The following is a 14,988-nucleotide window of genomic DNA, read 5'->3' as shown; positions in this document are numbered from 1 at the left end:
TCGTAGCACATCGTAGCACATCGGCACTGTGATTTCAGTGTCGCGAAAGTAAAACTAGATTATTCCCTGCACTCCTATTGGTCAGTTTGTGAAATAATTAGCCGATTGGCCAAGCAATAATGATTGCACATGTACTCAGTCGCGACTCCTGAAATCTGAAGCAGAGGGTGAAATGAAACCGTGTTCTCATGGGGTAACTCATCGCTATTTATCCCTTCCACTATTCCTTTCCTTATTATTGCTGACCGTGAAACAATTTAGTGAAATGAAACCTGGACTGTAAAAACCTTTACTGCAGGTGAGATGGAAACATGAGGTTTCTGCTACCCTTTCAATTCATGGCCTTTTTCAACAGACGAGTAATCAAATAAAAAAAAGAAGAAACAGGCGACAAATCTGCTGCTCTAAATGATGAGAGAAATCAAACCTTCACATTCTATGGCTGGTGATAAATATTGACAGACGTACACACACACCTACACACGCACACACTACTGGCTCTAAAGCTGCTGAAACACTGAAAAGCTGTACAATATTAAATACTGTATTTACAGAACTTTCAAAATATTCAAGTGGGCAGCAGCATTTTGTAAAAACCTGAAGCATTAACAAATAAAGACAACGACTAAACGCAAATCATGGCTGGCCTTTTTTTTTCTCTTCCAGATTTATCCTGCAGGGGGGGGGGGGGGGGGGGAACTAAGATAAACCAATGAAAACCGACGGAACCCCAACCAGAACTCACCAAAATCAATAAACAATGGAATGCTTTGGAACATCATGCAGAACCAGCAGTGTCGGTATTGAATATGAGCGTGAAGCATTTCAGACGCCATCGATGGAGAAGACTTTCTGTTTCCTCTTGTTGAAATATCGCAAATGAAAGAAAAAGTTTTTTGCTCAGAGAAGCTTTTCCTTAATTTACACTCAAGGAATTTACAAATGCGCCACTCAAGTTTCAAACCCATCCCGATCTATAAGATAAGGGCTGCCGATAATTATGAAGACACAAGGTTTGGTCGTATTTTAGAGGAATAAACATGAAACGTCTGTCCAAATAATCCCAAATGATCATTCCCTTCTTAAACCAACTCATCTGTGGGAGAGGGGGGGTTCCACAGCAGTGCGCTTTTAACTCCCCCCCCCGAGGGTCGCCAGTCAGAATCGTGTTCAAGTCGGGTGTTTTTTGGGGTTCCAGGGGGTTTTACTGGACTTCATGGAGCTCCAAACTTATTTAAACCCTCTAAATTATAAATTAGAGCAGATCTTCCTCCAGCAGCCATTTTTGTTTCATGCTCACGAGCGCTCAGAACTTCTGGACCGGGACAAGCTGAGGACTCGGGAACACGATTCGACAGTGAGTCGGGGTTTGAGGTGAAGTTAAACCCATCCCAGTAAACATCTCCAGCGTGTGTGCGTGTGTGTGTGTGTGTGCGTGTGATTTCGGCTACGCTACGTAAGCTCTTCTCATTTCGCCTTCTTAATGGCTTAGAAAGTCGATGCTCGCTTTGACGGTGCGTCCGGTGGACACGTCCACCGCCATGGCCCGGATCTCCGTGTCGCCGAACTGCATGAGCGTCTGGATCTCGCGGCGAGGCGCCGCGCTTTCCGTTCCGCTCACGTCCAAGCGAAGCGTCCCGCACTTCCTGACGCCCGATTCGCTGATGAACCCCGCCCTCTCCTTCTCAGAGCAGTAGACGTGGATGACGATGACCTGCTGGGACGGCTTGGCCGGCGTGTAGCTGCGCTTCACCATCTCGCCCAGCGCCACAGACTGGTCGGCGCCGATGAAGGTGTCGAAGACGTCGGTGCACCAGCGAGTGCCGTCCTTCACCAGCAGCTTGTCCGACGGGTGTTTGCCCTCGACGAAGCGATTGAGGACGCCCACCCCGTACGTGAGGGGCGAGCGGCGGACTTTAATGACGCTGGGGTCCAATCCGAACAAGACGGCACCTTTCAGGATGGTGAGGCCGACGTCGTGGGGGATGATGATGCGGCTGCGGCCCTGGAGCATGTTCTGGACGGCCTGCTGCAGCAGCTGGGACTCGGCGAAACCTCCCACTAAGAACAGGAACTTAATGTCACTCACCTCCGGCTTCTGGAACAGGTCGGCTGGAAGAGGAAGACAGGACGTGATGTCACAGAGGGGCGGGTCCGCTCATAGTCTCACCACCGGTACCACTCGACATTTGTGTCTCCTCTTAGTTCTGGATTTGCTGCTTGGTGGTTTTGCTTTTAAGGTTTCGAACAAACGGCGAACGGGTCGGAACCCGAGTCGGACCCGCCCACTTCTGAGAAATATAAATGCCTGGTTTTAGAAAACTCCACGCAGGTTACATTCCTATTCATGAGCTGGGCTGCGTTTAGATTCTGTTACCATGACACCACCTGGAACTCGGATCCATCCAGAATGTGCGTCAGACGTGAAACACCCCGTCCTCACTCCTGAGGTCTCCGTCCGATTCGAGCTTTACCCTCCGGGTTCGAGCAGCGGTCGGAGGAACTTTTATTAAACAAATATCTTGGATGTTCTTTTTGATTAAATCGGCCCGTGTGTGCTGCAGGGTGACCTCGAGAAACCCGAAAGAAGTGGGCCACGCCCAACGAACAAACCCAGCAGCTGGTTGGCTCCCCTCCGAGGAGAAGCCGACTCGGTCCATGGACGTAGAGCCCAGAACCAGTGTGTGTGAGTGTGCGTGTGTGTGTGTGTGTGCGTGCGTGTGTGCGTGTGTGTGCGGCGTAGCTTACACAGATGCTGGATGATATGATCAATAGTGGGCTTGAAGAGGGAGTTCATAGCGTCTGGGCTCATCCTCAGCATCCCCTGAGACGACCATTTAACGAAATCCACACTGGAGAGGAGGAGAGGAGACGAGGAGACGAGGGGAGGAGAGGAGACGAGGAGGAGGAGGAAGGGAGGAGAGGAGGAGAGGCGAGGAACAAGGAAGGGAGACGAGACGAGACGAGAGGAGGAGAGTAGACGAGAGGGGGAAGAGGAGGAGAGGAGAGGAGGGGAGAGGAGAGGAGAGGAGGAGAGGTTAAGCTCCGCATGGACGGCTGCGTCTCCCTCTCCTCTCCTCTCCTCTCCTCTCCTCTCCTCTCCTCTCCTCTGATTCCCGGTCAGAACCGCCGCGGCGAGTCAGAGGAGCCGACGAGGAGCTTCCGGTTCAGCCGCCATCTCCCCCGATGTCACAGGCGGATGAATAAAACCCACGCCGTCGATCCAGACTACGTTGTGCGTCCCTGAGGTTTGGTCGGACGCTCGCGTCCGGAGGTCAAAGGTTAAGTGAAGGGCACTCACTTGCTTTTGCGCAGGGCGTGCTCCACGCTGTGGCCCCTGAACTTCTTGTAGTAGTCGATGAAGGAGAACGGCAGGTTGATGTTGAGGGGGTTGGTCCTGTCGGGGGCCGCCGCCCTCTTCCGAGACTCGAAGGCGATCATCAGGTCCACCCAGGCGGCCGGCCGCTTGACCTTGAACTGGTCAATGAAATCCTGGCCGAAGATCTTACACAGCAGCTTCTCAAACTCGTAGTCAATGCCGAGCGAGCCGTAGGGGCCGCCTGGGAGAAGAGGAAGAGGAAGAGGAAGATGCGGCGCAGCCTCTGCGACACCGAGCACACAGGAAAGGTGTCTTGTAGCCGTTTACCGGAGGCCTTGTGGAGCTCCTTTAGATGTCCCTCTGGAAGACGGATCTGGTGGACCGTCAGGTCGACCGTCCCCCCGCCACAGTCCACGACGACGTAACGATCGCCTGCACGGGGGGGGGGGGGGGGGGGGGGCAGACAAACGCATCTGACGTGATCGGTGGCGAGGACGGGGTGCACGGAAAACTGGATAACGCAAATATTAAGGATGAGGGCGGCGTCAAGGTCATATTTCACACCTACAGGTCAAACTGAGAGGACTATTGATTTGTCCTGACCTCAATCTGGATCAGATCCAGATGAGACAGAGAGCCCCACCCTCTATGACTGCGTCAAATGACCGAAACAATAATCAATAATCAACCGAGATATCGAGGCTTGATATCTGAAGCTCCGTTTACGGCAACGTTAACGAACATTTCAAAGCGATCTAGAATCCAGGATCTCTTCTGGATCTGGATCTGTTCCTGGTGACATTCCCAACATTCCCTGAAAACCTGTTTGAGTCGGACAAACAAACCAAAATGTAAACCGAATGTACAAATAAAGTTATTTTGAACCTGCAGTGGTAAGAAGTTAAGCAGATGCATGCTGGGCTTCTGGATCTAACCTCAAGATAAAGGGAGCTCCAGTTGGTGCGAACAAATCCAAAACAAAACAAAACAAAACTTTTACCCCCCCAAAAGAAAAAAATGCTACATCTGACAAACATCTGGGAGGAAACGGCAACAGATTAGTAAAAGCAGGGGGAGACTCTACCTTCTTCCAGCTCCGACCAAAGCTCCCCTACGACATTCTCCACCAAAAAGGTGCGGCTCTGCCGGTTGCGCCGGACATGCTCCTTAGCTGCTTGTTGATAGAGAGAGAAGGTTCTGGTGAGAGCAATGGAGGCGTGAACGCCCTGCCGGGCGAAGCTGTGCGGCGTGAGAGGCAAGCGGCAGGCGGAGACGGCGCCGGTAAAGCGCTAAAGCCCTGCACGGAGAACCGCTGGGATAAAGATCCGGCGCTAGCGCTAGCGCTCGCTACAGGGCGGCCAATCATGCGACAGCGTGCAGTGGTAGTGAGCGGGTTCTGAACCTGGAATAAAACATCTGAACAGGAACAAACATTCTTCTGGATTATTAGTCAGACTTAAAGTATAGGATCAGGAAATGAAAATAAAAACGTGCAACGAAACCAGTTTGAGGTTAAATTAGATCAAGAAAAGCAGTTAAACGTGTCTGCATGGCCTGATCGGACGAGGGAACAGTTGCTAAGCGACGACAGGCTCTTTAACCCACAGAACAGGGAGGTCAGGTGACCCGATGCTAACTGGCTAATGGCAGGAAGAGGTAAATGTCAGAGGGACATTTCCTGCTGCTCAGAGGAAACAATCCGGAGACGGAAGGACGGGTGACGGGTCTGCGTCCGACCGACGTCCCAGAAGAACACAGCATAAAGTCTTCACTGCAAAAACACCCGTGCTAGTAAATGTCCGACTGTTTAACGGGAGACTTCACATGACGGATAAGAATTCCTAGAGGGAGGAAGTTTGGTTGGATCGTGTTCCGGACAGCGACTGAAAACATGGCTCAGACCGGCTCTGGGTTCGCCTTTCGTTTAGCGAGGTCCTGTTTTATTTTGGAATTTCTTTCCGGGTGTCTTTTGTTCCCTTCCCGTCTCGAACAGGCAAACAGGGAGTCGGTGCTTTTTGGTTCGTTATTAATAGATATGCAGAAAGTGGCAGAAATAAAAAGAGCAAAAAAACGGGTAGAAAGGTGAAGGCGGGGCAGGAAAAGCAGGACGTGGCTCGGAATGCTCATGCGTTCCGGTCTAAACTTCAATGGGAAGTTTTTTTTTTTTTACCGTGACCAGGAGAAACTACAGAGGAAAGAAAGATACAGAAATCAGTACCGGAAGAAACTTCATGAATACCGTCGCGACCGGACCTACCTTGGGTCGCGCCGCTCCCCACGTTGTCGGTGGGGCTGAAGCCATTCTGGGTGGCCGGGAGGGTGCCCAGGTCCACCATCTGGTGGAGGCGGAGCTTACGGCAATAGATCGACGCCGCCTCGGGCTCCAAGGCGATGATCAGCTGCTCTGGGTTTTCGCGGGACGCCAGCGACGCCTAAAACACGGAGAGGAAAACGCACACAAACACTTAACGGTTCGTTCTAGACGCCGCGAGCTGCTTTCAATGATCTGAACACGTCGAATGATTTGCAGAAAGTGTCTGGTGATCTGATTGGCTGATTCGTTTCGACCCACGCCCGGCTCCTCTTCCAACTACTCAGTCTTTTCTCCAAAGACGTTTTTTTACTAATTTTCTCCAGTTTACGTATTTTTTTTAATTTTTTTTAGTATCGCATCACGTGACCAAGAAGATTCAAACGTGAATAAATCCTGGTGGTTTTCCATAATATATCAACTATCAGAGTCTAATAATCAATACAATGGAAATTAAATAAATGATTTATGATCACAGGATTACGGAACCTTTTCGGTCTTTTTAAATTCTGGATGGGATGAAGTTCGGTGTCGGCAACGGTTCAAATGAGAAAACGATGGCGAAGGAGACGGAACAGCGGTTACAGCAAGCGGCCGTTCGCTCGTCTGTCCCGCCCTCTGTCCTCTCAACAGCCAATCGGATGGCATCGCATCCACGCTGCATGATTCTGAGTCACTGCCGACGCCCAGCTTTCCCCCTCCTCCCTCTTCCTCTGATAAACTCGCATCCGCTCCCCGTCTGCTCGTCCTTCCAGCCTCGTTTTTCTATTCACGCCCTCAACGACAGACGGATGAGAACATCAGGGAAAACAGGGAACCGGTCCAGGAACGAGTCCGCAGTGAAACTGAACCTCCCTCGACCAGACAGCAAACGGACTGCGGACGCACGGAAACGTGCCGTCCAACCTTCCTGCATATGATTAAACACTCAGCTGATTGCATCCCTCTCTGTGTGGATGCATTAACGCCACGGTCTGTCGGTAATACAGCGGTAATAAGCAGTAATACAGCAGTAATAAGCAGCAACGCATGACTGCAGGCTATTTGTGTCTTAGATTTGGCGCCCCCTCAGCTGGCCAGTCTACCTTATAGGCGGCTTCCCTCATGAACTGCTTTGCAGGCATCTTCCAGATGGCAGGAACGGTGATCACCCACCTCACGTCATTGTTGTCGAACTCGCCGCCCGTCTGGTCGCTCAACTCCTGCAGGCAAACACGACCAGCAGGGTTAGTCCGATCAGAGAAATTACTGGGCCCTTTATTTGCACTCCAAGTGTCTCGGATGTGCGAGTTAAATGCCGACAGCGGCGCGTTACCTTTAGCGCTTGCTCTTTGAAGAAGGCCAATGCATACGCAAAAATATCCAGAGCTTTCACTCGCTTGCCATTGGCTGCATGGAGGTCCGTGTTGATGGACAGGTTCTGATTGGAGGGACAAGACGACAACGTTACAGAGGAACGAAGGACAGGAAGTCAAAACGGATGTGACATTCATCAAAGCCTTCAGAGGTCTTCCTCGGTTCTTCGGCGACGCCTTCAGGCGCCGCTGTGGCTGCGTCCTTACAGCAGTGGTGTGGAGCTTCATTTTGAACTTCTCCAGGTAGAGCCAGTGTTTGGACTCGCTGGGGTCCAGGTCGTGGTAGAAGTCGCGCGCCGCATAGCCAAAACTGTGGAACTTCCTGTCTGGGGTCAGCAGGATGGTGGTTGGAGTCTTCTGATTGGACACGCCAGGGTCCCCGCCTTCCCAGCGTCTTGGGGAGGGGAGAGGTCAGACATCAGTGGAGAGTCGGTGCATTTCAGTTAAAAAACAATCCTTAACTTCAGACAGGAAATCCATTAGCCTCGAGGCTAATTGAGCTGCCACTGTATTTTTGGACAAATTACTGTGGTCTTCCTTGGGAGGGGTGAATCGCGGTTGTGGGGGGGGGGGGGGGGAGGTTGCTAAGAGCACCTGATGTGAAGAGCAATAATTTAGGAGATCAAGGGGAACAGGCTTTTAAGGACCAGGAGGCTGGAGGGATGATTGTGGTGTCCGTGTTGTGTTCACTGACTTCCTGCTAATGACTTTATCCATTATAGGATGTGTGTGTGTGTGTGTGTGTGTCGGCTGTCGCTTTCTGTTCACCTTCTTTGACCTTGTGATGGGGAAGGTGCTTTTCAAGACCAGGCAAATCCAAATGAAGAAATAAAAAAGTGTTTCGTAATTTAGGAAAATGTTAAAGAATTCCTCAACACCAGGAGGAGGATCTATAAATAAATAATTATGGGTGGAGCCCAGCCTCACGTGACCAGGGAGGAGGTCCTGGATTGGATGGTGTGGTCTCAATGGTTGTATTTTACTATGAGGGGGGGGGGTATGGCAGCAATCTGCTCTATTTGTTCCCTTGACAAAGATAGCAGATCAATGCTAATGTTCGGTCTTCAGGAATGTGAGAGACCCCCCTCGGCGAGGAGCTCAGAGCCGACCCCCCTTTGTTTGGGTAAGGATCTCAGCGGAGGATGGTCTCACCCAAACTAAACAATCAAGAGGATCTGGAGCTGTTTCTACTCCAAATCCAGCAGCACTTAGCGATTCAGTCTTCCACGATGGTTAACACCTAATGACCCGCAGGAGCGGAGAGCTGCTGAGACACGATGCTGGATGTTTGAACATAATTTGAGTATTTTTATTTTTTTTAATGGAGACAGGCCTCATGAGGCCATGTTCTTAATTCATTACAAAAGCCACGAAGCTCTGACCACAATCCTGGACCTCCTCTGAGAGTGGTCCGACTGATCGGATCTCAGATCAGTCAGGATGCAGGATACATGGACGTCTCCACCGGGCCTTTCATGCTTGTAGATAGCAATTTGAAGAATGTGATGAGTCACCACCTGTCAGACTGCGGAGACTGAAGCCAACTCCCGTGGTGCAGAGCCGACCTGAGGTCGTGGGAGTCCAGCTCGTTTCACTGCTTACAACCAGCTTTCCTTATTAACAAACTAATTGACTTACAACAAGGACAACATTGGACTGCCTGGTTTTAAAAAGAATTCCCTTAAAGCTGGAGCGGATCCGAGTTAAAGTAGCAGAACTCTGTACAATGTTTTGAACATTGCAGGGTACCATTAAGCACCATTAGTGACTGTACCGGCGCTTCGTGCTCACTATATTGCAGCACTGGCCTACCTCATAGTGTGAATGCACTCCGGCTCCTTGGCAAAGGCGTAGGCGTAACCGCTGGAAGTGGTGCCGAAGTCAATGGCAACCACCACAATGAAGGATGGTCCCGATGGGACCTGGTCCGTGTCATTCTGCTGTACAAACAGAAAACACCATTATATGCGCCGTGACCCAAATGTTTGAGTCCTCACTGCCCCCATGTAGACGAATCCATGCCCCAACGTAAAAGAAGAACAGCACCATCGTAAAAGGCTTTTAAATTAGCCTTAAAATATTTTTACCCTGGAGCATTGAAATACAGCGTTTTATGATACTGAATTACAAAAATGTTTGGCAGTTGACAGAGATAAATACAGATCTTAAGCTTCTTATTGCACAAAAAAATGTTTCAAAGTCTGACTTTATGCAGATGATAGTGTGTTTTACTTGTACGTTGTCTTATTCCAGTATGGCAAAAGGCCAGATTATATTGAAGCCCCATCCTGTTTCAATTACATCACTACACAGTAACTGTATTACACACAGGTACGGATATGAGTCCAGTGTCACAATTGATCACCTGGATGTGTGAAGGAGACAGTGGGGTGATCCCAGGGTCGCCTATGCTCTTTGCTGGAGAAGGATTAGCCATCGCATCTGTAACGGAAGATGGAGAAAACCAGTTACATTATTACGTAGACGATGTTATGCGAGGCATGGCTATATTCTTGAGATTTGATTTGGGACAGTGTAACTTCAGACTGGTTAGTTCTGGTTCCTATCTGTACTTTTACAGGAAAGAATCGTATTCTCGGCAAGAAGCAAGTATAATGCATAAGTCAACCAATTATTCTATTGTGTTTTTACATTTTTATTTACATGGGAATTGTCAATACATATTGGAAATCCATCCATTTTCTATAACTGCTCATCCTTTACACGCTCCTAGACAAGATGGTGTCTGCTCAGTATTTCAAACCCAGAACCTCCTGGGTGTGAGTCAGCAGTACGAACCACTGCAGCAGAGCGTCAACCCGATCTACAGCTTTTTTTTGGCTTCAAACGGCATCATTTCCAGCACAACAGAGAAAATACAAATTAAGCTCCAGCTGAACTCAAATGCTGCAGAATGCACAAAACAAATCATGGTAGAACAAATCAGCAAATCTTTTCCTGCTTGATCCAATTAGCTGTCGGAGCGGTTCCTCCAATGAGACCTTTTACTGTCTACTTCTGTCAGATGCTGGTTGGACAAGCGCTGCTGCAGCAACTATGAACTGAGCAAATGAAAAGACCTCGGAGCTCCTTTCCTGGTGCAAACAAACAAGACACCTGCGCTAATCAAGCAGAATTCAAATGATATCTTGACAGTCAGAAAAAGCCTCGCTGCATTCAACGTGCAGAACATCCTGCTTTATTAGCATTGCTGTTACGCTTAATGGAATCAAGCCATCTCTACTGGGACTAACTCCGCCAGGTGTCTTCCTGCCGTGACCAGTCGCATCGAGTGGGAGATTGTCTCTCCATTTGTGGAGTTCTGGCTTTAAAAGCCTTCGTGGAAAGTGTTCTTTGAATGCACACGATAATAATACTCCCTCGATAAACCGTAAGTGTTTAGCAGAACTGTGTCACAACGGGACACTGTGCTATCCATCCGATTTTTTTCTGCACCGGTCACCGTTTTGTCTCGTTCACCCCCACAGAGTTGATGAGTGGTCTGAAGACCTGTAATTCACTTTGCCAGGCAATTACACGGTGAAGAATTACGGACCACCTGTGGCTAGACTCCATCAAGCCTAGGTCTCCATGGAAACCACTTCCCCAAAAATGAATCTTACAACCTTGAGTTTTAATTCCCAGCCGTTGCCGTCAAAGATCAAATTACAAATTAGAAAAATAATTGTGTTTTTCTGTTGGAAATCTGATGGCACAGGTGCAAGCGGTGAAGCTGAACCCCGAAATATATTTAAGAAGGAGTAAGACAGAGTATATGTGTGTAAATGTGAAGGTCCCAGGGAGACAGCGAGGTGATGTAAAGATGGTAGAGGACGTCAGGTGCCTCAGGTCAACAGTGCAGAGTGATGGAGAGAATGTGGAAAGGAGGATAGGATTAGAAATGAGACAGTAAGAGGGACAGTGAAGGTTAGACGTTTTGGAGACGAGGTCAGAGAGGCCAGACTTTGATGGTTTGGACAGGGACTATATCAGTAGAAGGATGCTGAGGATGGAACTGCCAGGGAACAGGGCTAGAGGACGACCCAGAAGAAGATAGTGAGGGAGGACATGAAAGTGGCTGGTGTTGGGGAGGACGATGCAAAGGACAGGGTGAAGTGGAGAACGTTGGGTTGTTGTGGCGACCCCTCAGGGGACAAGCGCAAAGAGAACGAAGAAGCATCTCTACCAATTAAAACTGTCAAATGAAACAATGAGCCATCGATACAGCACACGATCAATCGAGGAAAATGTTCTGCAGACTTTTACAAAGTGGCTGCAGCAGCATGATCCAATCATTGCACAAGAATGACGGTCAAATTAGACGCATATTTAGCTCTCCTTAAAGGACCGCCAAACTCATGTTTACATTGCGACTGTGCAGCTGAAAAGGGGAGGACTTATTTTCTCTTAGCGGGAGAAGTGACTTCCTGTCGGCCTCGCATTCCATCTGTTCCCCTGGATAAACATGACCCAGAATCCTGAGCCACGCTGGAAAAAACATTGAACATTAGACCACTGAAAACAGGTTCCACGGATTGGATGCTCAATTCATAAGAAATTAGAAGTACTTTCAGAAAGGTCACGGCCTCTGGCTTTCAACCGCCAGGCGAGAGACTCTTGAGCCAGTCGAAGAGTTGTCTTCTGTCGGATATGTTGCCCGTCCATCATGCAAATACGAACTGGAGTTGACGTCAACGTTGCCCCAAGTGGACAGTCGCTATAAATCAATGTGCACAGTGTTTTTGAGCTAAAATATATCTCCTTAATAAACTGGCTAATAAAGAAACAGAGTCTTGGGAGACCTGCTGGACAATATCCGTTTGTTTCAGAAGACAGTGGTGTCTTAGACCGTAATGACGCACAAAGCAAATGCACCAACTGTTAGCTACAATAATTAGAGGAGCCTCATTAAATTCGCTGCAACAAACGCGAGAAGCAGAAAAAAAAAGCCGACTATCAAAGAGCCGCATTCAGGACGGCGGTGGCGAAATGAGCTTGGGTAGAGAATGTTCCGTTTCTTGTTCCTATCTAAGGTCCCATTCATTCCTGCCATGCTAGGAGTGCGACGAACTCCCCCTCTCCTCCTGGTTGACTGCATCCACTTGGCCGTTCGCCCAGACAAAGTGCAGAGAAACAGCCTGACAACAGCTGCAGCCACTACAGTCAGACAAACCACCGCACACCGACACATCCAGAGCGATGGCAGACCTCGACAAACGCAGATCTGTACAACGACGCCGGCTTTCAAGGACGAATGTCTGCGCGCTTAGAATGAAGCTGCTAATAGCTTTCAGACGGCTAATCTTCACGCTACGATGCCGCGGCGTATGAAGCCCCCGAGTCACCCCTAGAATACCCCGACATGTGTTGTGATTGGACCCCTGAAAATGAACCCGCATCAGAGACACATTTATCTTCCATGACCAATATCCCAAGACGTTCACCACTGCTGACCCAAGAGCGCCAGCTCAGAACCAGATCAACGGTACAAGTGAGACTCGTCCACGCATCTGCAGGAGAATCTTTTAGAATTTCTCCACCCGACAGCCCCCCCCCCCAATCCAGTGACTCCCACTCCCCCACACACTACTGTACAACCTCCTCCTCCCCATGGATCACGTCTGGCACAACGATCCAACCGGCCTCCGACTCCAATTTCCCCTACAACGATCTGAGCCATGACATCATCACATTGTCTTTTACATAAAAGGCACAGGAAATAGTCTGGTGTGGGTTTGTAGGGTTACACTGACAGATATTTTAACTCTGCATCAGAAAACGTAACGTCAGCGTGGTTCAAATGCTACAACCATTAAATCTGGAACAGAACTGTTGTATTTTATTTTCCTTTCCCTTCATTTGATGTCACACCTTTATGATGTCCTCTGACCACTACACCGCACCGCCCTGTAGCGCTATGCTAGTGAGCTATCCAGACTCCTGCATATTAGCAGCATTCCATTAGCTCTCTCCAACTTTAAGCTAGCACAACTGGCCAAATTAACCAAGAAGCTAACAGCGAGGGTGTTAAGGCACCCGTCCCACCCCCTACCACACCCCCACCCCGACACGTCACAGATAGACGTCAACAACAACAAGGAGCCGCTTCATTAGCCGAAACACAGCGATGGAGATGAAGCACTGACTCATTCAGGCTTCTTCCCGTTTGTAGAAAGAAAAGTCAGAGTTTGAAACAGTAACACTCAAATATTGATAAGGAATCTTTAAAAAATAAACAAATACACTGGCTCAATCACCAAGAACAATAATGTGACGGAGGCCACGACCCACAACAAGGAGATTAAAAAGCAGCTAGTAGCAGTTAGCAGCTAACTCAAGAAGAAAGCCAACAGGAAAAATATCCTCGCCCTCCAGTCAGAGGACGGGATCAACCGCCTCATAACAGCGACGCTAAACAATAATATGATAAATAAAGCGAGACGCCCGAGGCAGACGTCAACCATTTATTTGTTCACAGTAAAAACGCACAAAGAAGGGTCTTTGTCGCCGCGACATTTTCCCACCTCGGCCTAAAAAGAGCCTTTGTGAGCGTTAAAACACGACTTCATCCCACCAAACATGAGTCTATTCAGAAAGGCAGACGTCTCATCAGGTTTTATATGACATCATCACCGTGACATCATAACACAGATTCAAACTACGAACACCTCAGGCCACCGCCCAGCAGAACCGTCGGAACCTTCCCAACGGAACCGTCCAGCACTTGAGGAAACTCTGGATCGCCAAGATTTACATATTCTGGACGGTGTTCTGACAGCTGATTGGCCGTGATGACTTCCTGTCCTGCGTTTTTCTGTAGCCACCAGCAGAACCAGAAATATCGATAATCAGAGGATGACTCGGGGGATTGGGGGGGTATCTTCCTCAGCCCAGCGCCACACCTTTCAGCGAGCAGACCGGGAATAGAACGAGACGGCCTGCGGGGGCCGATGGCGTCATGAGCTGTCCCAGATTTTAACGGGCGTCCAGGGAACGACTGCAGTCTGACTCAGCAGAGACGAAGCCGTTTGAGCGGACAGACGTCTCACTCTGACGCTCAGCCGCAAAGCGAACGTGTGCAACATCTCATGTCCGAGTGGGAAGCGACAACAAGGAAGGAGTGGAAGTTGGGATTCTTGTTTGTTTTCACCATGGCAACCGCTCCACCATCCTTAGCAGGCCTTCTTCAGTTGGAAAATTGTGAGCTGCTTAGAGGAAATTATGTGGGCTCGATTCCCAACAGATATCAATAGGAAACAGCTGTTCAAGATAAAACAGCTGTTGGTGCCGATTTCCCAACGAGGCGCCGTTAAACCATCGAAAAGGAGGAGGAGGAGGAGGAGGAGGAGGATGCAACTGCTGGACCTGGAACTGGGGGGGGGCAGAATGTTTTGGGTCAGAGTAGCAACAGCGAATGCAGATGAGATGATGCGATGTCGTCATCTTCAAGCTTACGCCGCGTAAGTTAGCAGCAGTTAGCAGCTAACACAAATGCCATTTCTCTGCTGGCAGGACGACACAACGTCAGACGAGGAGGTGGGGGGGCGAGGTCCGTGAAGGACCCCCGCCGGGTTTGGGGAGTCGGTCCAGATATCGGGATGGATCCACGACTCTTGAACTCGGGTGCCACAGAGGAACCACTGAACTTTTGGGGTTGAACCCATGAACCGAGAACCTCTCCGGGTGTGGGACTGGAGTCCTCGTCCCTGCAGGACATCGGGGCGCAGTCTCCATCAACTCAACCACTGGCCAGGGTCCAGTCCCAGAATCTCCAGTGGGGGAAAGAACTTCCGAAACCGAACTCCGGTTGATGTTTCTAAGCCGCATTTAAAGCTTCTTAAAAGCCGAAACGGTCACGCAGAAACTGCAAGAAGAACGCATCACCGATGCGGACTGTAAATGGCGCACACTGCACGTCACGATGGGAATAATCCCTGAGAAAGTTCGAATTAAAGCTCCCGTGGTGCGCGGAGTGAACGCCGAATCGTGCACCAGTTGTATTC

The 14,988-nt window shown here is 49.5% G+C and overlaps 1 protein-coding gene across 1 annotated transcript; it reads right to left on the bottom strand.

Annotated features, from left to right (window-relative positions):
• Window positions 1-1,480: 1,480 nt before the first annotated feature.
• On the bottom strand, window positions 1,481-14,444 carry hspa12a (heat shock protein 12A). Its single transcript, XM_068741178.1, has 12 exons — window positions 14,413-14,444; window positions 9,351-9,429; window positions 8,798-8,925; window positions 7,193-7,379; window positions 6,946-7,050; window positions 6,716-6,832; window positions 5,577-5,751; window positions 4,404-4,490; window positions 3,647-3,751; window positions 3,302-3,560; window positions 2,749-2,852; window positions 1,481-2,112 (listed from the first exon to the last, which is right to left on the bottom strand). The coding sequence occupies exons 2-12, from the start codon at window positions 9,420-9,422 to the stop codon at window positions 1,481-1,483; spliced, it is 1,971 nt and encodes a 656-aa protein (XP_068597279.1). The 5' UTR covers window positions 9,423-9,429; window positions 14,413-14,444.
• Between the last annotated feature and the right edge of the window lie 544 nt (window positions 14,445-14,988).

This window comes from Brachionichthys hirsutus, chromosome 7 (assembly GCF_040956055.1).
Source record: "Brachionichthys hirsutus isolate HB-005 chromosome 7, CSIRO-AGI_Bhir_v1, whole genome shotgun sequence".
Taxonomy (NCBI): domain Eukaryota; kingdom Metazoa; phylum Chordata; class Actinopteri; order Lophiiformes; family Brachionichthyidae; genus Brachionichthys; species Brachionichthys hirsutus.
The sequence above is the reverse complement of the archived record's forward strand: the minus strand, read 5'-3'. Positions and strand labels throughout refer to the sequence as shown.